Genomic DNA, 24,851 nt, shown 5'->3' on the forward strand with positions numbered 1-24,851 from the left:
CACACACACGCGCCCCGGGCGCAGGCTCCCAACGCCCCCTCCCCGCGGGGATCCTTCAGGGCCTCCGGGAGAGACGGACAGAAGGACGGGAAAAGCACACGGAGGGAAACTTGTTCCTCCCAGTCTCCTGTCAGGCAGTTATTGGCGAGCCCGTGAGGCAGAGGGGAGGGCGGAAGCGAGGGAAGGGCTCCAGGAGGGGCGGGGGAGGCGGGGGGGGGGGCGGAGGCGCAGGCGGGGGTGCAGTTGCTGAAAGTCCTGTCTCCCGCTCATCTTTCCGTTGCTCGCTCCTCTCCTTCGCGCAGACACCCCGGACCTCCCCTGGGCGCCAGCTCCTCGGCTCCAACCGGTCCAGAAACAAGCTTTTTTTTTTTTTTTTTTTTTCCTTTCTGGAAATTGGCTTTGGTGTGTTTCCCCACCTCCCTTCTCCTCCCCCGTCGGGCCCCCCCCCCTTTTTTTTTGAGACATGGCCCGGGCAGTGGCTCCTGGAAGAGGAACAAGTGTGGGAAAAGAGAGAGGAAACCGGAGCTAAATGACAGGATGCAGGCGACTTGAGACACAAAAAGAGAAGCGTTTCTCTCGGATCCAGGCACTGCCTCGCTGCTCCCTTCTCTCCGAGCCGGACCGAGGATTTCGCGGCTCGAGGCGGAGCTGCGGCCGGCGGAGCGTGTGCATCGGCCCCTGCGCTACTTGCCCGCGCGTCCTCTGCCCGGGTGCGTGCCCGGGCCCGGCGGAGGGAGCATGGAGCGGGGGCCGCCGCTGCTGAGCGCCGCGCTGGCCGTGGCCGTGGCCGTCGCCCTGGCCGGCGCTTTCCGCAACGGTAAGTGACGGGCGGAGGCGCGCGTGCGGGCGCCGCGCCCGGGCTCCCGGGCTCCCGGGCTCCCGGGCTCCCGGGCTCCCGGGCTCCCGGGCTCCCGGCGGGGCTGCGGGCTCCGGCCCCCGCGCTGCCCGCCGGCCGCCGCCGTCCGGGCCCGGGAAACCGTCGTCCGGGGAGAGGAACAGAGAGACCAGACCCGTCGGCGGGGCAGGCGGACGCCGAGGCCGCCGCCTCGCTCCTGGACTTGGTGGCCTGGTGACGGGGCTTCCCCTGCCTCGGTTCCAAGGCAGAGCTGCCTGCCTTCCCAGATCAGCACCACCAATTATCTCAATAATGTTTCCTCCCAAAGGCAATTAGATGAGACTCCCTCTCAAAAATTTGATGGCTGCGGAAAGTTAATGAACGCTTTACCGGGAGAACTTCCTGGTTCTTTTGCAGCTCTTCGACACCGCTTCCTCTGCTGGGTGCTGCGGCCGACGGCGGGTTTTTGATTGTGGGAACTCCCTCCCTCGCCTTTGCAAATCGCCCCTAATCTGCCTGAAGTATGAATGAAAGTTACACACTGTCAATAAAGGAATCTGATATATACAGTGTAAGACACCGGGATTTCTGAAAATCCCTAACCTAGCAGCTTCCACTTAGCTTTTAAAACCACTCGAGGCTACCAGGTTATAAACAGTATCCCTTAACCTAAATAATGTATTTTAAAGCGTGATCTGCTTGTAGGCATGTTTAACTTACACTTTAAAGTGGGTGAAGGCAAGGGTAGGAAATTATCTTAACAGTAAGTCTTCAGCAATTATTAACTAATTATCAAATATTTACTTTTGTCTGGCTTAGATTTCAATCAAAGTAATTAGGAGAAAAGAACACCCACTACTTACTGTGGTATATTGTTTTAATAAGAGACCACAAGTGGAGGGGTTCATACCAAGAGGAATTTAAATCATGCCTTTATGATGGAAGTTAATCTCTATAATATGCTTTTTGGAGGTTTGGTGACTGAAGCAATAGATTTCCCCTAACAGCTACCAAGCAGTGTTCCAACAGATACGCTTAGGAGGCAGCGCGCGCGTGCACATACACATTCACACACACGCACACACACACACACACACACACACACAACTGTGAATGTGGACTTCAATTTATTAATGAACCTGAGTTGGTGGCATCTCGGTACGATCTGGCAAGGGATGAAATAACATTCTCCTCCAATTGAAAGAGGTCAAGTGGTTAGGCTTTAGAAGTTATAGTAACCCAGCCTCTGCCCTCTACAACTGCAGAGATTAAATCCGTAGTAGAGATGTACACAAGATAGATTTGAAACCTAATGCAAATAGCTTCCAGACTGTAGGTAGTGAACTTCACATACATATGTGTGTGTATATGAATGTATACAAACGTGCGTGAATATATATGAAATACATTTTTAAATTTTCTTAGCAGAAATCTGGAAAATGCTGAGAACCTGAGCCTCAGTCTGTGAGCTTGACTGGTTAAAACCATGTTGCTCTGCTTGCAGTGACCAGAGCCAGTAAATGCCTCTGTAACACAGCAGACCTCTTAAAGCCATGTCCACCTCCTTGCAGTACCAGTGTCTGCTAAATTAATTCATTAACCTTATTTAGGTCTAATGGTCCAGAGTCATTAGAAATTGCTCTTTCTTAATCAACTGTTAGAGAGATTTAACAGAGCCAGGGAGTCTAGCAGTCCACATTATCTTATTACACTGTCACTTTCTCAGAAGTCACAGATTAAAGAGCTCTGGTGTGGTACCAAGTCCACCTAAATGTCTTCTGAAGTGACTCTGTGGAGTGACTGGAAGCAGTGCTGTTTTATTTCACTCCTCTAACGGATGCCAGACACTGCCATGATGTTTGTATAGAGCTGGAGGAGACTTAATGAGATGGGGTCACTTTCCAAGTTTTCTGCACATTTAAAATAATGGAAGAGCCTCAGTGGAATCACGTAACAGAGTCCAGTATGATCGTTAGTTGAGATTCCAAACTCCAGTTGCAACATTTCTTCTTGGCAAAACCTTAAGCTTTTAAAAGCCCAGGCAAAGGAAACCAAGCATAAGGGTACCCCCAGTCTAGGAAACATGGTCAGAAACATCCAGCAATTGAGAAAAACAATATGATTTATATTGTCTTCTTTTTAATTTATGGGAAATGATTTCTGTAATGCATGTAGCTTTATGCATTTTTGATGTGCACTTCATCTTTCATTTCCATTTGACCTGGTTTTCCTGTAATAAAATTCTGTAGATTTATAAATTCATGCTGAGAGCAAAGAATGCCATTCTCTTTCCACAGGGAATCTATTAGATGCAATATTAAAATCTATATATACCATTACTGAAAATTTGTGATTGATAGGCTTATATATTTCACTGCTTTCATACCTATTCCTCTTACATAGTTCATGCACCAAATTTTTATTGCTTAAAATTAAGCATCAATAAATGTGGCAGCATTTCAGGCTGAGACTCTCCAGCATGAAATCCATAATAAAAAGTGACAATGAGAATCTACACTGAACAATAAAGCAGCCCAGTGACTGGTTTATTTGACTCTCAATGAACCACTTCACCTTTTGAGTTTTTTTAAATGAACGCTCAAAACTAGCTAGCTCACCTTTCCCAGAATGTGAGATGGTGGCTTACCGTATGTGATACCCAGACCTCAGTGTGGTGGGGTTTGGGTTTGTTTTGTTTTGTTTTTCCCAACATCTAGGTAATCAGAATTAATACTGTATGGCTTTTTTTTTTTTTTTTTTTTTTTTCTGCCCGGTTGCTTTGATCTGGTCTCTGAGACTGAACAACTTTACTTGGAGCAGTAGAGCAGAATTATTTCTGCTTCACCAAATACACTTGGTTCTCTGTTGATCAAGATCTCCAGAGCAGAGATAACTCAAAATCACTTAGATTTATGGGCAGATAAAACAACAACACAAAAGGTTTGGCTCTAAGCCAATCCAAGTCTTGGATAACAATCCCTACTGATCAATGACATAGACCAGGCTTATCATCAAAAAGCCACACAAAGGGTCGAATAGCTCCTTTTAGTCACCTTCCACTCAGAACTTGCTACTTAATGCGATTACACTTCTTGGGGGATCATTATGTCTAGCAGAAGCTCCCTGGGGACCATGTTAACATCCATTGAGAGGATTTAATGTTTTTAACGCTAGAAGACCTTTTTCTTGGGAAGGAACTTTGTGAGGGATAAGGGTGGAGTCCTCTCAGATCTCAGTCTACTTTTCTTCTGGGCTAACCCTTCCTAGGATCAAAGAGTGTTTCTTGGAGTGTGTGTGTGTGGGGGGGGGGGGGGGCGGGTTGCCATCAACGCCCCCTGGAGGACCTGTGGGGACCTCTTGGGGTTCCTCCTAAAAAGTTCTGGAATAATAACCAGTAATTTATATATAAAGCTAGAAACTGAAGTGGTTGTCAGGGAAAGCTTTCCTGAAATGTTATTTTTATTACAGATAAGTGTGGCGATACGATAAAAATTGAAAGCCCTGGGTACCTCACGTCTCCTGGTTATCCTCATTCTTATCATCCAAGTGAAAAATGTGAATGGCTGATTCAGGCACCCGACCCATACCAGAGAATTATGATCAACTTCAACCCTCACTTTGATTTGGAGGACAGAGACTGCAAGTAAGTGAGAAAGTATTTGAACAGGGCACCACACCACCATCTAGTGGTCATGGATGTCTAAGGGGGGAAGTCTTGAGTGTACAGTATGAGATATAAATAGATCCAGAAGGGATTCCAATCTAGGCCAGATCGTATGTCAATGGTATGGAAATTAAATTATGTTAAGTGATTTCTGAGTTCCCCAAACTAGGAATATTATGCTTAAATATATAATCTCTCATATTCTTCTTCCTGTTACCACTTTTGGTTTCAGAATCCTTTTGTTAAGAAATGTGTACATGTGCTTCATTTTTCTTTTTTTCCCTGAAAAGGGGAAGAACTAGAAGCCCACACTTTCACTTGAGTTTTTATTAAATATTATGGGTTACCAGCATGTATAGTATCAACAGATGGTGAGGTTGGATATTTTTTAACAAATCTGTGACGCATTTTGTGATTTAAGTACTGTATCTTACTGAGTTTGAAGTGACAAATGCAAATTGCCATTGAATAAAAATGAGGCATATAGCATAAGTTGGATGAGGGGCTTTGCAATAGATTAATGATTGCAAGTTTCTTACGGAAAATGCAAAAAATAATTGTTGATTCACAGTGTATACAATGGGACTCAAATATAAATTGGCATTTCATCCATCTGCTTTAGTCTTGCTAACTCCTTCTATTGTTAAGTAACTAAGCATCAATTTATGCCAGATTTCATTATTATGAAAACATTCTAACTATAGAGACAGTCTAAATTATATTTCCTCACTTTATATAAAATAACTAGTTGTGTAGGTTTTGCTTTGCACGGTGTGGAAAATGTGTTTCAACTTTGCAGGTTTGCAGTCCACTCAGGTCCAGGTTTGCTCTTCTCTCTGGACACCCAGCACCGCCTGTCTCTGTCTTGTCCACATTACCCCATTCTGCCAGCCTGCACATGATATATTCTCCAGACACTTGAACCTGAATATCTATCTTTAATGAAGTTTGGACATAGAAATAGTTTTAGCAAAGGAAAACAATCTACTTAAATCTCAATTCACAAGTGTTTCTCAGGGACTGATATGTTTTCCCAAATTTTAAAATGGGTCAGTTTAATATAATTATAGGCTACAATTTCGATTGGACATAGACATTATTGTGCAGGCATATTCATGATTAAAAAGGTCCTATTTGCAAACACATAGCCTTTATAGGGAAGAACAGAATAATATGAAAATATTCCCACCTGTAGGAGGTCCTTAACAAAATGTTAAGTTGGTGAGATAAAACTAGTTTCATGGGAAGGAAATGAGGTCATCTGATTAATTCAACATTCTGGTGCCTAGAGAATTAGCATACATTCATTGATCAATTTCCAAATGATCAGCATACACTACAGTGTAATAAAATTATGCCGATTCCAATTTAATCCTTGTTCAGTGCTTCAGGGCATTTTATTGACTTCTTAATCTTGTATGAAAGTTACCATGAATAGTGTTCCAGTGACTGCTAGGAAACAGGGACTTTTGTTGTTGTTTTTGCCGATATTCTGTTATGGTGGCTTTACAATGTCAATCACCTAGACAACCTAGAGATTTGTTTATTTTATTTTATTTTATTTTGCTTTTTGACAATACTTAAACTGCTCTGAGATGTTTTTAAGAAACCCAACATTAAACATACTCAAGTAATAATATTATTCACCAAAATAAGGTGCCATTACATTTCAGTAAACTCATGTATGCTAAATCCTGATCTGAGTGTCATGACCATGTCTGTGTATAATATAATAGCTTTAAAAAAATCACAATAATCAGTAGTCACTGGCAGTGGTGTGCTGGTCAATGTTGAATGACTGGATCTTAGAAGGAGATGGGTCAAGTCCTCATTCCTAATCTTTACCCATTTCTGTAGTGTAAATGTTCCCACCATGACCAGTTTCAAAATATCCATGTGATGTCACTGTACACAGATTTGTGTACTTGTGTACTCCTCAAGAAACATGTGTGATGGGTTCTTGTGAGCTGGTGCAAGCCAGCTCCAGCACATAACCAGAGTAGAAGTGTATGAATGGGAAGCCAGTCCAGGGAATTAATGTGTGTTAAGTGCTTAGAACGGTGTCTGGCACACGGGAAGTCTTCAATAACTATTTGTGTATCGTGATATGAGGTAGAGTATAGTGGCATTGGACATTTCTCAGTTTTCTTTTTTTTTTTTTTAACATTTTGAGGTCTTTTTTTTTTTTTTTAAACTTCATTTATTTGAGAGAGAGAGCAAGCAAGCGTTCATGGGTGAGGGGGCAGGGCAGGGTGGGGACAGAGGTGGAGAGAGAGCATCCCAAGCTGACTCCAGGTGGAGTGTGAGGTGGGGCCCAATCCCAGGATCCTGTGATCATGACCCAGACAGAAATCTCCAGTCCAGTGCTTAACTGGCTGAGCCACCCAGGTACCTTGCAGTTTTCCTTTTTAGAAATGACAAGACAAAGGGTAATTCTTATTTATAGGAAGAGACCATTTTAGTGATATCAGCATGGTTTTCAAGAAACTGACATGGTTCAGAGGATTGTTTCTGTCATTCTGCTGGTGAGACTTTTTTAAGGTGACAGAGTGAAGTGGTTTCTTAACTGTAGTAACTGACACTTTGTTCTCTGTAAAGGTGCCATCTCCTGGCCAGCCTTAAAAGGCTGATAGATTTAACCTGATGAAGTCAATGGAGATTAGGGCATAGAAAATATCTTCCTGCCCTGTTTGGAAGTGTTGCCACCTGATTGTTTTTTATCAGTGAAAACTCCAAAAATGATAGAGGAAGAGCAACCGGAGACATTGCTTTCCCAGTCTTTCCAGCCTTGGCCTGGTCACTGTTGAAGGTTGCAGTTGACATTCTACAAATGTGGCATAATTCCTACAATCTTTTGTGAAGGCTGCAAGAAGAATCCACAGCTTTAATTTAAAATTAAAATTTCCTACAAAAAATAGAAAATACTGATAACCCTTGGAAGAACAAATTCATAGACTTCAGAATTTTACACTGAATGTGCAAAAGCATAGTTTTGTTTTATGTTTTTAGATTTTTCTTTTATTTTAGTGGGTTTGTTTTTTTTGGGGGGGTGCCTTTTTAAAAAAATTATATTGGGCTACTTTCAAAAAAGGAATTTGAGCTAATGCAAAATTAGATACAGTGTACCACATTCAACTAGCTCACAAGCTTTTAGTTATCATTCCTGTTGAGATCAAGCTGATTGTCTTATTTGAGATATTTAATATCTCTCCTGGTTTCAGCTACATTATACGTCTAATAGCAATAAAAAGTGCTTGCTTTACCCTTGTCATTAGGTTATTAGTAAAATAAAATAGAGTAGTAGATATGAAAGCCCTTTGAAAAGTTGAAAGCTTCCCTCAAAAGAAGTTATCATCATTATTATGATATCTCTAACAACTTGGTGGTGGTTAGAACATTCAGAAATATGAAATAAATTTATGCCAAACTAAAAATATAGATCCAATAATGGGATGATTCACATAAAATATACCTAGCAATTTCTCTTGAAACTGTCTAGTATTTGTACAGTCAACTTCCACCATGTCAAAGCTTAAGAAATCGATTCCTTAGTACATTTGCTTGAGAAACATCCTTAAGGGACACCTGGGTGGCTCAGCGGTTGAGTGTCTGCCTTTAGCCCAGGACGTGATCCTGGAGTCCCAAGATTGCGTTCCACATCGGGCTTCCTACATGAAGCCTGCTTCTCCCTCTGCCATGTCTCTGCCTCTCTGTGTGTGTGTCTCTCATGAATAAATAAATAAAATCTTAAAAAAAAAAAGAAAGAAACATCCTTAAAACCCCAGTAAACAAATGTTTTTGTACGGTGTAGGAATGGATAAGTAATTAAATAGACGAATTCTGGTAGGAAAAATATTTTTATTTAAATTCATATTGTTTATTTATAATTAAAAACTATTTCATAGTTTTAACAATACAATAAAATGTGCACAGTTACAACCTTTCATGTGAAGAGCACCAAGGACTCAGTATAAGCTATGAACCTAACATTACAAAAAGTTTTTAGAGTGAATATCAAGGGGCATTATTTCCTTAGGGAAAATGAATTTTCAGGTTGTGCCTGATAATTTAAAAAATACAGCAATCTATGTTTCAGGGCCTATTATGAGTCCGGTTTCTTGACAAATAGACACCAAAAACATAGTATTATAACTCCCTGAATTCTTTTATTGAACAAAGCATGATATCAATCAATCAATCAAGCAGTAGAAGATCTATCTGTGGGCTAACATTGTGTGAGGATGTGTAGAAATATCGTCTGGTTTTATTGTTATGTTGATAAAAGGTGGCTGGAGAATGTTCTGAAGGAGGAAAAAGATGTGGAGAGAATGCACCAGCAAAATCCTCCAGGCTTGTGAAGTGTCAAAGCACAGTTACAAGCAGAAAAGAAAGAAAAAAAGCAACCTTTTGAGTGTTTTTCAGAAAGCAATGTTCATTGTGCACTGTAAATGGTTTTCTGCATTTACATTGAACTGGTTAGATCTTACTCAACGATAGTTTCTTTGGTGGTAAAGCAGACATCTTGAATCTCATAAAACTTTATATCTGCATAATAAACAAGAATGTCATTGATACAGTAGTTAGAATTTATGGAACTTTTCCCATTTCCCAGCAATGCAAACTATCAGCATGATAATTTATAATGGGTTGTGACAAATACTGCTGAGCAAAGAGGTGTGTGATTACATTCAGATCAGATGTCCTCATCTGGGGAGCAATAAAAATCTCACAGACATTGGGTTAAAAACATTAAGAAAATGAATGGTGGAGCTCCAGAAAGAGTCTAAAAAGGTGGTAGTACTGGAGGGAGAAAGCTCAGTAGTGGTCTTCTTGCTTACCCGTTCCTGACAATTCAGTGCCTGAATTGTCAATGCTGTTTTGTAGGATTTCACCAAGACTCAGGCTAATGTGGCTCAGATGCTTTTCTATGACTTAGATGTGTAATCCCTTCTTAGTGTAACCAAAAATAGGTATTTTTTTCCTCATCGAATGCAATCAAAGGGAGATTTCACTTTTGTAACTTCATATGAAGTTTAATTGCAAGGAAATTTTAACCAAAAAGAGATGATATTCAAGTTTTGGAGTTTTGTTGGAATAAATCACAAAGTTTTAGAATTTTGTTGGAATAAATCGCACATCGTTTCTTAAATGCTACCTTTAAAATTACCGAAGTTATTACAAATTTGAAACACTGGTCATTTCATTTATTTTCATAGAGTATAAACTCACTGAACGAAAACTAATCTTCCATTAGTTTCCCAGATCTGATCATTTCCACAGATTTAATGATGCAGTGGTCACTTGGTCATTTATTAGCAACTTGGGGAATGTAATTTCCGTTTTTGGTTTCCCTGAGTACTATTTTTCGTTTCGAACCTTTCTCTTTTTACTTTGCTCAGCATGGGTTTTTTTCATCCATTCTGATTTGTTTTAAATGCTGCGTTAAAATATTATTTACCTTGATTGGTGAATATTTGGCTTTTTGTATCTGAGGCAAGTGCCTTTCTCTAGTCCCAGTCTTATATGTTCGAGTATCTCTTAGACCAAAACAAAGTCTTTGTTTTATGGAAAACAATGAGGATTTGAAGCCAAAATATTTCTCCATTTTCTGTATTAAATATAGAAGTATGTGTACTGTTAATTAAAGCACAATATGCATGTAGAAAAAAACACACAGTGTAAAGTTGGATAAAATTTTGCAAGGTGAGCACAACCACATAACCAACCAATCCAGAGTAAACGTTTCCAGCTTCCTACGAAGAATCCCCTCTGCCTATGTCTCTGCCTCTCTCTCTCTGTCTCTCATAAATAAATAGAATCTTAAAAAAAAAAAAAGGAATCCCGCTTATGTTCAGGTAGCCTTTGGCTTCAAGGATGACTACTGTTCTAACTTGTATGATTCCATTCTTATAAATTTCAAAATGAAACTATAGTCTTAGAAATCTGTAGGCACAATCCTTTGAATGTGGTAAAACTCTTTGGAATAGAGATAGAACAATGCATACTGTTCCCTTTCTTAAAAACAAAAAACAAAAAACAGAAGAACAGTCATACTGAAGTGTATTCTAATGTTTTTCCTTGATTTCTGTAGAAATATCTTGTGTTTTTTACATATACTATGGGTATGTTAAAATATGCACAAAATTTTCAACTAGAGCTTGCTTTCAATGTAAGGCAAATACAGAAAAATCTTCCCTTACTTTATTTTTTAGTTTTTCATTGTTGGTTTTCATCTCAAGTAACTTCCCAACACAAGCAGTGTGAGAAGCATCACCACCAGGCTCAATTCAATTAAAAAACTTTTGAGTGGATAAGAATAAACCCTTCTTAGAACAACTGCTGGCCAATGTTGTTGTTACCACCTGCAGCATCCTTGGTTACTACTCAGGCAGATAATTATCTACTTTCTTCCTTTCATTTTTTTCCCTATTAGCACTGATTTAATTTGAACAAAACTCCATGTGTTTAATAAAATTAATGTTCTTTATTATTTTTTACTGTAAGCAATCACATTTGCTCATAATGAATTTTCAGTATTACAAGGTTGTTATGTGTTAGGCTTTTCTGTAATTTGAAAGAAGCAACCTTTATGAGAAGCTAAAAGAGAAGGTTAGTTGAAATCTTATCAAATTGAATCAACATGTGCGTGGCATTTCCAAGCAGATTTCACTTGGGGAGCAGACACTTAAAAATTGATCCAAGTGAGACATATGCCTTCAGCCGGCATGCATATTCTCAGCTCCTTTTTTTTTCCAGCATAAAACTTGATACTTGCGTGCATGCTGACATACTCCGGCAGAAGCACACACACACAAACACATATGTGCATGTGTGTGTGTGCTTGTAAAGGAGGCTACAAAATAAACTTAACTAATTGCCGTTGTAGTATTCATCAAGGCTGATCATTAAGCCCGAAGAAGAACAAGGGACAAGATTAGTGTTCAGATCAGGTTCCAAATGCCTCCTAATTGGGTGTTTGTAATCAATCCTGATTGTCGGAGTCAGTGACTTGGCAAACCGTAGCACCTCAAAAAAAGATCTTTCCTGCTCTTCTGTAGTTGATGGAACTGCATCTAGTATCTAGGTCAGTTGGGATGGCATGAGGTCAGGAGAACTCTCAGATTGGCTCTGAAGCATGCCAAACACATTATGCTGGCTTATGGCTCAAATCACTTAGTCTTTGCAGTTAGCTTAGCAATTGAACCTCATTCGGAACTCTACCGAGTTCTGCAGAAGGGTGGAGAGGAAGAGTAATCTTTTGGCTTCTTTCCACTCAATTGCTTTGTAACTTGATTTTTCTCCTGATCAAGCCTAGGTCTGTATTGTACATATCTTATATCTTATTCAGTCACCATGTTGTGTTCTCCTTTAATCTGAGTAGCCAATAGAATGTTTAGGAAGGAATGGTCATGGCTGGTTCTTCCTGTTGGGTCCTCACTCTGTGCCCACCATGGCACTCCCTAAGCACTCTGTGCACACGAGCTCACTCAATTTCCCTGTCATCCCCATTTTACAGATGGCAGGACCAAGGTTTAGAAAAGTTAGATTAACTGAGCCTAAACTCTCAGCTGCTATACCAAATATCTTTCCACCTCTGTGACTACGGGGCTTGGGATATGCTCTTTTGAAGGAGGAAGTTCTTATGAAGTGTTGCCAGCTCATCTGGGATCCAAACAGCTGTTTTTTTTCTATGAAATACCTCACAAAACTTTAAATATAAACCAACTCCTTTTGAGGAAGGACTTAATTTTTAAACTCTCGGTTCAGATTTGGTAAGAACTGCTAAAAAACGTGCACAGAAACTTCCAACCAATTGGTGAGTTTCCACTCAGCAAAAACTTGCGTGAACTTGGGGATGAAATCCTGGTGGAAAATATCTAAATTCCAGTCACTAAATTTCAGTCCCTTCTGTTGATGGAGTTTGAAAGCACAAAGCACATACAAACACAATATTTACTTAAAGCCTGATAACCAGGCATCACAAAGGTTCGATTTACACAATTGGTTCAAGGGATGCATGAGATCCCAGCTGTGTGCAGTGCTTCCTTACAGATCCAGAAATCAGAAAGCTGCCTTGTCTTCCAAGCATTGTCCATTTACTTAATCTCAGGCAAATGTCTGCAAAGTTTTGCTCCCCCGAATCTCCCCTATTTGTAAAATTTTGATACTAATATTTGCCCTGACGACTCTGTAAGGGTTAAAAAGGGAGAATGTTTGCTCAGGCACTGAATTCCTGTGAGAAACAGAGTGTTTTTTGAGAAGAAACAGATGCTCCAGAGTATTTTGTTTTTATCTGGTCAGATACTTGTATAATCAGCCGGCCAGGTTGGAGGTGATGGCTTGTTGCTTCTGTGAGTGACTGGCATGTCATGGAGAGAGCAGCAGTCCCAGGCTGAAAGAGGATGCTAAATGTCTCCTTATTTAAGTTCTTAAATTTCTTTAGAACAGCCAGAGGTGGCAAAGGCCAGTCAATATATTCACGAGTACAACTTCTTGCCCGACTCTCCAACAAACAGATGTTATGAGCAGGGAAGATATTGTGTAAAATATAAGCAATCGCTGAAACGGTGAGGAAAAAAAATAAAACGTGGTCAAAACCTTAGTCCTCAAGAGATAGTTTTTTAAAAATTAAAAGTACTACATTCCCAAACCTAAAGAAATGTGTTCGATGTGAAGAAAATAAAGGACACAAAGCCCCACAAGCTTGGAGCTTGACTTTCTCTTCTTTGGGGTGGTATTGGTTTAGATGGAGCAACACCTGGCAAATAGATTGCTCTTTGACCTTTTATCTTGGTTCAGACCTGCTGTCTGTTCTTGAATAACTTGGGAAAGTAAGCATTTATTTGTAACGCAGTTGGTCACAAAAAGAAAAGATTAAAATATATGAAAATAATTTCTGGATCAATCCTCTGTTGGAAAAAATGGCAGCCAGTAGAAGTGACAAATCTTCATGAACTCAACAGTGAGACTGTACTGTGCATGCAGCCCTCTCCTACCCCCCACCTGCCCAGCCTCTTCCTTCTAACTGTACAGGTAAGGGTTAGTCTCTCCCCATTCGGTGGTCAACTCTGTGACGGGCGACACCTTGTCTAACTTATATCTTTGCTCTCTACAGCCCCCACAATGCTTGGCACATAGCAGGCACTAATTCATGGAACTCCACAGCTGACAGGTATATCGAAATTGAAACAGAGGGGAAGAAAACAGTGTTGCCTTGAGTAGAGTCTCTGGTTCACGTTCATGGGAGGCGGTCTGGAGGAGAGAATAGCAAACTTCAGTGAAGGGAAAGCACAAGAGGCGATTGTGATGACTACTCAAGGGTGTGATGTGTTGGTCTGAGCGCCAGTCTTTCAAAAACACTGGACAGTGAGCACTTCCTGGACACAGAGGAGGTGGCCGCGGTTTCGCGTTCTCGGAATCTGTCTAGGTTGCATCCTCCTCCATCCCCACCCACCTGGTCAGAGGCGTCGGACCTGGAGCTTTGGAGCTGGGGTTCACAGGCACACAGTCTGGGGAGCGACAGAGTGGGAGGGACAGGCTCCCCCACCCGCATAGCCTGCTGTTCTTCCACTGTGTGTGTTTCTTAGCAGGTGAGCCCTGGCTCTGCTGGAGCCAGAATGTCACCAATATTGCCCTGGCAGCTTCTTCCCTTCTACAAGGAGTAGGGTACAATTTTTCTTCAAAAGTTATTGACCCTGGGCCGAGGGAAGAGTGGGGTTTTAGCACTGATTGGATTTTCCTTTTTTTAAGATTTTATTTGAGAGAGAGTGAAAGAGAGTACACGTGGAAGGGAGAGGCAGAGGCAGAGGGAGAAGCAGGCTTCCCGCAAAACAGGGAGCCCATGTGGGACTCAATCCCAGGACCCTGGGATCAAGACCAGAGCTGAAGGTAGACACTTCACCACTGAGCCACCCAAGCATCCCCTTTCCTGTTTTTTGTTTTTTTTTTTTAAAGGAAAACATTTTACATTTTCCTTATCCTTTATGCCACTGCTGATTTCTTTGTCCCTGAGTAATTGTTAGGTGATTCTGGTTCAGTCCTTCAAGACACATCCTCCTCCTTCAGCTGTTCTAGCCTCATACCTGGTGTGTGTGTTAGTTCATTAATGCAAGTTGGGGATTTCTGACTGTCAGGGGAACGATGTTAGCAGCTCCCCCCGTGAAAAGTGCTCTGGTGAGGATCAGGGGTGTGGATTATAATCACACGGCCGCCCTTCACTCCCATCTCCAAGGCAGGAGTCAGGGCCGGCTCCCAGTCTGCGGATGGCTTGGCTATGGCGCTGTGCGGCCGTGGCTTTGACCGTGTCCACCAGAGCAGCCTCTGCCAGACCCCCACAGCCCAGACACAGTCTCGATTCATTTTTTTCCTTCTCTTTCTGCAGAAAAAAAAGGGCTTTCCTTCCTCTATCTCAGTGACACAGTGTGGATGACATAATGAAGGTGGAAGTATCTTATGAATACAAGAGAAATACATTAAATAAAGCCCAGGTATTACTATAACAGGAAGTGCATCCGTGAGTTTTGTTCCTTAAAATAAGTTCAGACTGTAAACAATAACGTCTGCATCCTCAGGAGGAGGCACTTATAAATATTTCAAAAGCACTGCACATGTCCACAGTAGAGATCATATCTCATGCTCAGCATGTATTTGGCAAACAAGAGTTTCTGAATGTTCATATAATAAGTTGCCTTGATAAGTGAGTTATAATTGCAGTTTTCTAAAACTCTGGGTGGGTGGAGTTTCTGGAAAAATCCCACAGAAGATGCTATCTCAATGTCACAAATTTGACAATAGCATTAATGGCTTTAAGAAATCATAATTTTCTTAAGAGTGCCTGAGGGCTTATAAATATATTCAGCACATGCAGATGGTAAACCAGTCCATACTTCATGTAAGGCAGGAGCCAGGGTCATGGTGGCTATCACAGGATACCCGTTCTTTTCAGTCAGTTAACCAAAACTCTGCCGTTACATTCATGTGCGAGAGAGAGGAAGTTAGGTGGTTTTTGTGTTGTAAATTCATAGAGAAAAGCAACTAGGAAGATACATGTTTTTAATTTGATGGTCCATCCCCTTCCATCCGTGTCTCTCCCCTTCTGGTGGCCCCAGGTCCTTTAACTTTGCCATCTTTCCCCCGTTTCTGGTTCTGACAGATTTCCCGCTAGTGGGGAGGGTCTCAGTGCCTGTGATGAAAAGCCACTTCATCCAGCAGAAGGGGTTTGCTTTCCTTCTTGTGGGATCATTGTGGGCCTCCTAGGGTCAAATAGATTTTGTAGAACTTTCCTATTCATAAGTAAAAGAAGTCCTCCCGGGAACTTATTACCCTTCCAACAAATATTTCATCTCTCTCTGTCTTCCCTGTTACTGCCACAGGTGCTGAAAGGAGTGTCTACACTCTATTGCTCTGCCTTCTCACTTAACTCTTTTCAGCATCATTCCTGTCCCTTCTAGTTGACTGAAACTGCTTCCTTAAATGTTCCATTCCAATTACTGGTTTAATGCCCAGACCATTGGCTTTACCTTGACCCTGATTTTCTTCACCCTTTGTACAACCTTAAACATGATTGACTACTCACTACACATTGGAGCTTTCTTCTTCTCTGCACCATCTTGGATTCCTCCCTACCTCTTTTTTTGGACTTCCTCTCTTTCCTCTAACAATAAAAGACAGACATTGGCCAAGGTTTTGCCTATGCTCTGAATGTCTTCTCCCTGAATTGCCTTATTGATCTTAGCCAAGCGGCTCAGATAATACCCACATTTCTGTCCAGCCCTACATTTGACCTAAGCACTGGACTCAGACTTCCAAATCCCTTCAGGACAATGGTGACTGCCTGAGTGGTAGACTCTTGCCACAGATGAAAAATCCAGTGTTGCACAACCCCAGCCTTTTCTTTCTCTTATTGCTTCCTTCCTTCCTGTGTATCCAAACCTGACACACTGGAATGTCTCCCACTTCCTGCACCCCCGGGTGCAGTTTAAAAACCTCTAAGTTACAAGTACTACAATACCCTTCATGTCTATCTTTTCTCTTCCATTTCTACTGCTAGCACTCAACTCCTAACACTTTTTAACCCATTCTCGGTGCTATTGCATTAGCCTCATCAAGGACTTTTCTCTGTTCCTCCTCTTTGCTTAGAAACCTTGAGCTTCCCATTCCCTACCCTGCTTCTGTTTCTCAGTTTTCCACAATGTGACTTCCTTCTGGCCCTCTAGTCTATCTCCTCTGGTTCTCCTATGTATTCTTTAAAAAATATATATTTCTTTATTCATGTCTCTCTTCACAGAGAGAGTCAGAGACACAGGCAGAGGGAGAAGCAGGTTCCTTGTGAAGAGCCCGATGCAGGACTCAATCCTAGGACCCCGGGATCACGCCCTGAGCCATAGGCACACATTCAACCACTGAGCCACCTGGGTGCCCCTCTTCTATGTATTCTTGCCAAAATATTTTGTGGTTCCTTAGACTCAGGCCTGCTTTCTCACCCCAAGCCTATTCATAGGATGTTTTCTTTACAAATGTGGGAAGGGTAAACACCCTTCACATACCTTGTGTCCTTGTCAAAATGTTACATACCATCCTAGTTCCATCTGAAATGCTTCCTTCATAAAGAGATTTCTGGTAACCAATGACCAATTAAATGTGGTCTCTCTTTCCCTGTCCTCCAACACCCCCACCCCAAGAAGTGTGTTTCTATAGCATTTGTGTTCTTTAAAATATTCGGTACTGTCATAATGTCATAATCTGATATTTCTGTGACTCTTGACTCAACTAGTTCATAAGATGCTCAAGAACAAGAAGGATATTGTTTTCCACCACTTGCAGAGCCCAGCATAGTGTTTTGCCTATAGTAAGTGCTTAATTAACATTTCTGAATTGAATTGGCTAACTGACATCCCACCAAGTCTTCTCCAGTGTGTTCACCTAGCACGGAAGAGCCATGTCAGCTTCTTAGGAAAAGCTCTCAATCAGACTACTAGATGCACACTAACACTTCTCATTTACATGGTAAGCCCATCATTTTCCTGGGTAGTGGAATCAATCTTACATTTTTCCTCTAAAAATCTCAATTAAAAAAAAAAAAAAGTAGATTTCTACATGTGAAGAGCATTAGCTAAATTTCAACGAATATGCAGAGATAGTGCTTGATTGAAAGCTTTCTCTGTCTCACACTCATCTCCATAATCTGTTTTGGAGTTAGAGACCTAACATGTACTAACAATATGGGTCTGTGTCCTGATGGCTGAGTTCTGACATCCTCACAACTCTCGGGACTTTGTGACACTACTCTGGAAACTTTGTCCATTGTATATTTATATCTGGGCTCATGGCCAAACCACCTTTATGTAAATTTAGCACAAATACTTTAGAGCCTCTTCCATTCCAGCTGGCAACCCCAATACGTGCACATGTTAACTTTGCAGGGGGCTTGCTGGGGAAGTTGTCTAAGGTGAGGAGCTCCATGAGAGAAGTCAACACAGGATGCATCCTGTGCAGAATGGTGTAAATATGTTAACCCATATTGCCAGATAAATGCCAAGGCCAAGTCTTGGTGCAACTACGTGAAGATACTACTCTGGGAGGTGCTCAACTGAGCTAGCCCTGAGACTCCTGCTGTGAGGGCAATTTCTAAAATGGACATGAAGGGGTTCTAGTTGTTCTTCTGGCTCACACCATACCAGCGTTTCCTACGTGTTTCTTAAAGCTGTGTGTCGAGATGGGCCAGTGTCAACCCAAGAGGAAGAGACAAAGATATGGCAGGGGCATGGCTACACCTAAAATAGTGAAGCACCCTGGTCACCACATCTCATTTTTGTATTTCTCACTACCTTATAGTGAGTTCTGGGATACTTCCAAATGTTTCTGTTCTCGGTCTAATCTAGAAACCCATACCACACCCCCATTCTCCCATCTCCAGGTGGTATGCAACCAGAGAACAGAATGACTTAGATGATAAACTCTTGCATTTCCATGGGGGTAAGTAGAAGATGAGCTGAGGCAGAGGCAGAAATAATGTCTGATCATGCCATTATTGTATTCTATTTTGGGCCAGCCCTGTGTTGGCCATGTTCATCATTCCCTTGGGAAACTTGCTTAGCTAACACTGTGGCCTTTGTGTGTGATGCCTATAGGATCCCACCATTATCCTGAATTCTAGAAGGGACTCGGCCTTTATAGAGCTGTGGGCTCCAGTATCTCATCTTTCCGGGCCTACATATTCTCATCTGTGAAATGAAAGAGGGAGAGAGAGGCTCTGTGCTTTCAGCCCTTTTGCCTCTAATGTAACAGGATTCTCTGTGCAGGGGAATCCTGTTGCTATAGAGCATATTCCAAATATGTCTTTTCTGACAATTTGGCCGGGCCCTGATGCCTGGTCCTTCCTTTGTCTTTGACAAGACCTCCCACACCTTTTCTCTTTTGAAAGAGAAAAAAAAAAAAAAAAAAGCTTTCAGCTACCCCAGCTCGGTCCAGGCCCTCCCTGCCTTTTGCAAAACAGCCTCTCCCCTCTCCCTTCTCCTTACCCCTTTACTTTTTGATTCTTTGATGTCAGTTTTCTACCCCTACATTTATTAGACATTTTATTATTTTTTGGTAAAGATTTTATTTATTCATGAGAGACACACACGCAGAGAGAGGCAGAGACAGGCAGAGGGAGAAGCAGACTCCACGCAGGGAGCCTGATGTGAGACTTGATCCTGGTACTCCAGGATCATGCCCTGGGCTCAACTGCTGAGCCACCCAGGTTTCCCTATCAGACATTTTAGATTCTAGTTGGGTGACATTTATTCCAGGGAATTGGTCATTTTCCCACCTTGACCTCCGTCTTCCCAGTTAAGAGGAGATTGTTTTAAATAATCAGTTATTTGGAAGAAATGGGAATGTGGTCCTCAGAAATGCCCATTACTTGTTCTGCTGTCACTGAATATGTTCTTTGCAGCAGTGGAAATTGTGTGTGGGAATGAGAGGTTTATTCTGGCAACTAGATGGGCCACAGGCAGAATTCCAGGTGTAATTTAACTGCAATTGATAACCTAAGTGTTAATTGAAACTCGGATTTGTTGTTTTTTTTTTTAATTAATTATGATAGAGAGAGAGAGAGAGAGAGAGAGGCAGAAACACAGGCAGAGGGAGAAGCAGGCTCCATGCACCCGGAGCCTGATGTGGGATTCGATCCCAGGTCTCCAGGATCGTGCCCTGGGCCAAAGGCAGGTGCCAAACCGCTGTGCCAACCAGGGATTCCCTGAAACTCGGATTTGATCACTAACACAGAAGTAGCTCTACCTTGCCTTTTCTGTTCAATGTAGCTTATTAAAATTAGATTGTAAAAAATAGAAATTACATCAGAAAAAATACAAAAGAATGACAACAGCGATTTTGTTAATGAATCCCACCTCACTCTTTATGTCTCAAAGGCAGCGTAAACTATGTAATAAGCTATGCATCTATTTGTAAAACAGTATCAAATTAAGGAGCTTATTCAGATGCCATTGTAAAAATAATTTTCTGAAATTGTGGTCTATCAACAGAAGATAAGATGGCACTTTGTTGTCGCCTGCTGAGGCCCATTATGAATATTCTATTTCAGAAGCAAATCACACTGTAAATACAATGTTCAGATTCATTTATTTCCACAATAGCATTTTTGCAAAGGTGCAATTTCATAATTTGACTTAGCATTGATAGCACATCATCATTTCGAAGCTCTTTATAACCACTGGTTAATTCACACATCCTTGGGAAATTGTTTATTTGTACCAGATCTATTTTAAAGTGAAATCACCAAAAGGTATAAAGATAAAGAAATTTGCCAAAGGCTAAACAGGAACAGAGATGTGATTAAAATGTGCTGTCCTACCTGTGTCCTTTCCTTAGCACACCTGACGAGACCCTTCTGAACATGCAAGTGTTCCCAATAAAAACTAAGAGCTCTGTTAATGATTCTATTACAGTCAGGAAACTTGGTTTAAAACAATAAATCCAAGTCACTCAAGATGCAAATGCAACCAGGACCTGAAATGAACATTAATTGTACTTCTCTGTTGGGTCCTCCTGAGCCATGTATTTATTAAAGCAAGTGATCAATGGTAGATTCATGCTAAAGTTATTTAGCTAATTCCCAGCATCAACTGGAAAATGTCTAGTATTTCTAAACGTCTCAGTAAAAAAAGAACATGAACTATCAACCCTCATTATTTTTGTAACTACATTTTTCCTAGGACCAACCTTGAGATTTAGGCTATTCATGTTTTTTATCAACGTTGTTTTATTTATTTTATTTTTTTTCAACGTTGTTTTAGAGCTTTGTGTAGGTATTGATTATACGGGCCCTGAGACTGATAATGAAGATGAATTCACTGTTCAACATCCATCACAATGTATACTTAAAAAAATACATGGTGATAAGTTCAGAACTTATAAACTCAGAAGTTTAGATAAATTCAGGCACTTTCCAAAACATCGTTTATTTGGACACCAAACTCTTCCTCAACTGTTGCCTGTTACTTCATTCAGTTGTCCATTAATTTGTTCATTCAACAAGTGTTTATTGACCACAGAGTATGTGCCAGTTACTGTTTTGTGATAGCGCCATGAACACAACAGACACCATCTCCTGCCTTCATGGTACTTATATTCCAGAAAGACGATGATAAACAAGGGAGAGCTGTTTACTGGGAGCTGTGCCTTGCCAGCATGATCCTCATTATCCTCACCTGCAGTTCCAAGACAGGCCCAGTCTCTCTGGGACCTGGCTCTCACTCCAAATAAGATGCATATAAAAACATCTGGCTGAGGCAATTGTTGGTTGAGCATCATATTTGTTCCTGGTTGCAGAGGCTTTCTACTCTTAACCTCTGCTGGAGTTCCAGACTCTCTATGATTCAACCATCACCCACTACTCTTACTTCCCAAGGTCATGCAGTCTCCAGCCCTACATACTTGACCATTGCATGCCAACTCTCCACACCTGGCACTGGCTAGCAAGATCTCCCTTCAGGTCTTGGCTCCTTTGCCTTTAATCATGGATCCCAGTCCATCCGGTTTTACTTTTTAGCAGGCCCTGAGTGACAGAGCTCAGGAAGCAGTGAACATGGACAGAGTAAAGGTATAGCTTCCAAAGCTTCAGGATGGCTTGGGGTTGCTTTAAAATATATGTTTGCCAGAACTGGCTCAGCAGGGCTGTTGGGCATATGGCCTCTGGGTGATTCATATATATAGGAATCTCTCAATGGGGAACAAGCACAGTCAGCTCTCATGTTTTAGAGTTGATTTATAGTCTTAGCAATCATTTTGCTGGCTCTTCAAGTGGCACAAATTAAATGGAAGACAGAAGGAAACTACAGGAAATCTTTTCTGCTTCATATTCCTAGTATAAAAATAATAATTCTTTAACAAAAGTATTTATAACTAAATAAATGAGCATCATGCTTTATTTCACCATTCCATCTTCTCCTCTTTCCACCAAAGGCCCCCCATCCACTTCCTGACCATAGCCAGTGGCCACAGAAACAGAAAGGAAGACATATCCTTAAGGAGACGTGGGCAGAACTTGACCAGTGATTGGATTTGAGGGAGAGGGAGGCTGGCTATTAGTGACTCTTAGTGTTCGTACCCTCAGGCCTGAAAACAAACAAACAAACAAACAAAAGTACCGGCAACATAACTAGTAAAAAACCAAGACAGTAGGTTCCATTGTGGAATTTTGAGATGTTTTTGAAATATACGCACCATGCTCTATTGCTTTCAAAGTAAGGTGATGATATTCAATGGTGACAAAAATGGGTTTGACCACTTCATCTTGAGGGAAGAAGGAAAACTAGAATTAACTTACTAAACCTGTTACATAGTTCTATGTAGGATGGCAAATATATATAGTATGGATTAGCAGGGGCTTTCTCTAGTACGGTTGAGAAAACTGCTTGGAAAGGAGAAGCACAGTACACTGCAGTGCCTCCCACGGGCTTGAAGAGAGGTGGTAGTACAAGGGCTACAAATCTCCATCTTTAATCGGTATGCAGAAGGGCGTCTTTGGAAAACAGGCTAACCACAGAATAGTAGAAAAGAGTTTTATTTAGAACATTTTTGTTGATTAAATTCAACAATTGCCCAATGACTATTTGTGGATTAATTAGTTTTAAAAATAGTCTAATGTCTGCATTCTATAGAGGCAATTTTTAAAACTCCGGACTTGCAGATACTGTAAAAATATATATTATCATTTTTGTAGTTCTAAGTAAAGATTTGCTCTGTGGTTTGGCAAACCCTACTATCTCTTTTACACAATAGGCCTTTTATGGAGACATGTACACCACACTGAGGTTGCCTATGTATGGTGGGATCGTGCTGCATATTTTTCCTTTGAATAAATATTTGAAACAAAAAAAGACACAAGAAAATAAGTCACCCACAATCCTACCACTCAAAGATACACTATCTTCTTTTTGTATGTCTTTTTTTAGCCTTTTCTCTTTGCATCCAGAAATATGCATATATTTAAAAAATGAGATGATTCTCTATAGAGACTTTTTATCCTACAATTTTCTCTTAAAATTATACTTTAAGTATTATATTAGGCCCTTAAATAATTTTAAAAATGTTTTATAAATCACACTACCTTTCCAAAATAATTATTTTTACCAAACTGCTTAGGACATTTATTTTCGATTACTCAAAATTATAAGTAATGACAATAATGATGAGATGATATCCCTATGCATATCTTTTTGTATCTTTGAGAATTCCAGATTTCTAGAAGTATAATTTCTGAACTGAATAATAAGGACAGTATTAAGACTCTTGACACAAATTGCCAGTTTATGTGAGAGGGTAATCCTCAGGGATGGGGAAGTTGGTGACATTTACTTTAAAAACTGCATCTACATTTCAAAGAAATTGATATTTTTATGACATAAATAAATAGTTTAAATCAGGAATTGGCACACTTTCTGAAAAGGATAAGATAGTAAATATTAGGCTTTGCTGACAAGATGGTCTCAATTTGAGCTTCTCGACTCCTCCATATAGCCTGAAAGCCCTAGACAAGTAAATGAATGAGCACGACTATGTTTCAATAAAACTTTATTTACAAAGCCAGGCAGTCAGACAGATTTGGTGTATAGGCCAGTTTGCCAACCCCTGTCTTAAATGAAAATTCTGCCATTCTGTGAAAACATCTAAGTTTGTCACCAGTGAGATTTGGGAGCAATGCCTTACAGTGTTTTCTTTATAAAGATTGGAGCTTGCAGGATTGTGAATCCCAACTATAGTTTAGGGAAGGAAGTAAATTTGCTTTTGTTGCAGGGAAATTTGGAAACTAAGCAAGGAAGCTATGAATCAGCCCGTTTTCTTAACATATGTAGAGTAAAAGAGAAGTCTATACAGTTAGGTTTCTGTTTGCCTCTTTTAGGCAGCTATAGCTCTGCCCCGTATCTTTTCTTACTTTCTTGAGAAATTCACTCTAACACCCACAGAAGTAGCCACATTTATGTATACAAACTAATTTCAGTCAATATTGATTCAATCAAGGGCTCTATCACTCATTAATACCAGCATTACAGCACAATTCCTAGGAAAACAAAACTGATGTTGGAAGAAAAAAAAAATCTTCTAAGAAATAACTTTGTTCTCATGAAACCTACCATACAGGGAATATTTTTCCCAGATGTTAAGCGTACAATTGTTTTTCCTTAGGTGACCCTGTATGGAGCAGCTAAAAGACTACCTTTGACAAAGGTGTAAAACAAAGGAAGTAAACCAAGTGTAATCTAAATAATGCTATTTTGTCATAGATAATTAGCAATTATCTGTCAAGGAAATTAGCAAACTGTCCAAGGGAATAATATATGTTTTATCAGTCTTTATGGCAAAATAGAGGATGAAGATAATTGCTTTCAGGAACTGTTGGATCTTACACAGATGTGCACGTGCACACACACACATGCACACATGCACACACGCACACCCTTCTGACCTCAAGAATGCACAAGCAGCTGCCTTGGTAAACACCACATCTGAGTCCAGCAGTAGTTTTATGCTCATTGTTTCTGTCTCTTTTATTTATGCTAGAGAAACAATGTGAGCTAGATGCAGACAGCTCTCTGCCAATAATAGAAGTGTGTTTGCTGGCGAGCCAAAGCAAATAACAAAGAATTGGAAAAAAATGGATTTGACCCTAGCAAATTAATATAAACAATAACTTCCCTGCATGCACGCCCCCCACACACACACACTGTATATGTATAACAGCTATAGTTACAATTTTGTTGAGAAATTTTTTTTTTACTAAAAGACCCGGAATTTAGCAAATACTAAGCTTTGAGGCCTAATACACAGTTTTTAAAATGTGTAGACGTTATG

The 24,851-nt window shown here is 40.7% G+C and overlaps 1 protein-coding gene across 4 annotated transcripts in view; it reads left to right on the forward strand.

Annotated features, from left to right (window-relative positions):
• The first annotated feature begins 222 nt into the window (after positions 1-222).
• NRP1 (neuropilin 1) overlaps positions 223-24,851 on the forward strand; it is a 137,991-nt gene continuing 113,362 nt past the window's right edge. For 2 of the 4 annotated variants that reach the window (XM_038529705.1, XM_038529707.1), the window contains exons 1-2: positions 223-817; positions 4,304-4,478. In XM_038529705.1, the coding sequence (XP_038385633.1) occupies positions 739-817; positions 4,304-4,478 (254 nt within the window). In that variant the 5' untranslated portion in view covers positions 223-738. The remainder of the gene's footprint in view (positions 818-4,303; positions 4,479-24,851) is intronic. The other 2 variants (XM_038529708.1, XM_038529706.1) reach the window with 2 other exon arrangements.

Source organism: Canis lupus, chromosome 2 (genome assembly GCF_011100685.1).
Source record: "Canis lupus familiaris isolate Mischka breed German Shepherd chromosome 2, alternate assembly UU_Cfam_GSD_1.0, whole genome shotgun sequence".
Taxonomy (NCBI): domain Eukaryota; kingdom Metazoa; phylum Chordata; class Mammalia; order Carnivora; family Canidae; genus Canis; species Canis lupus.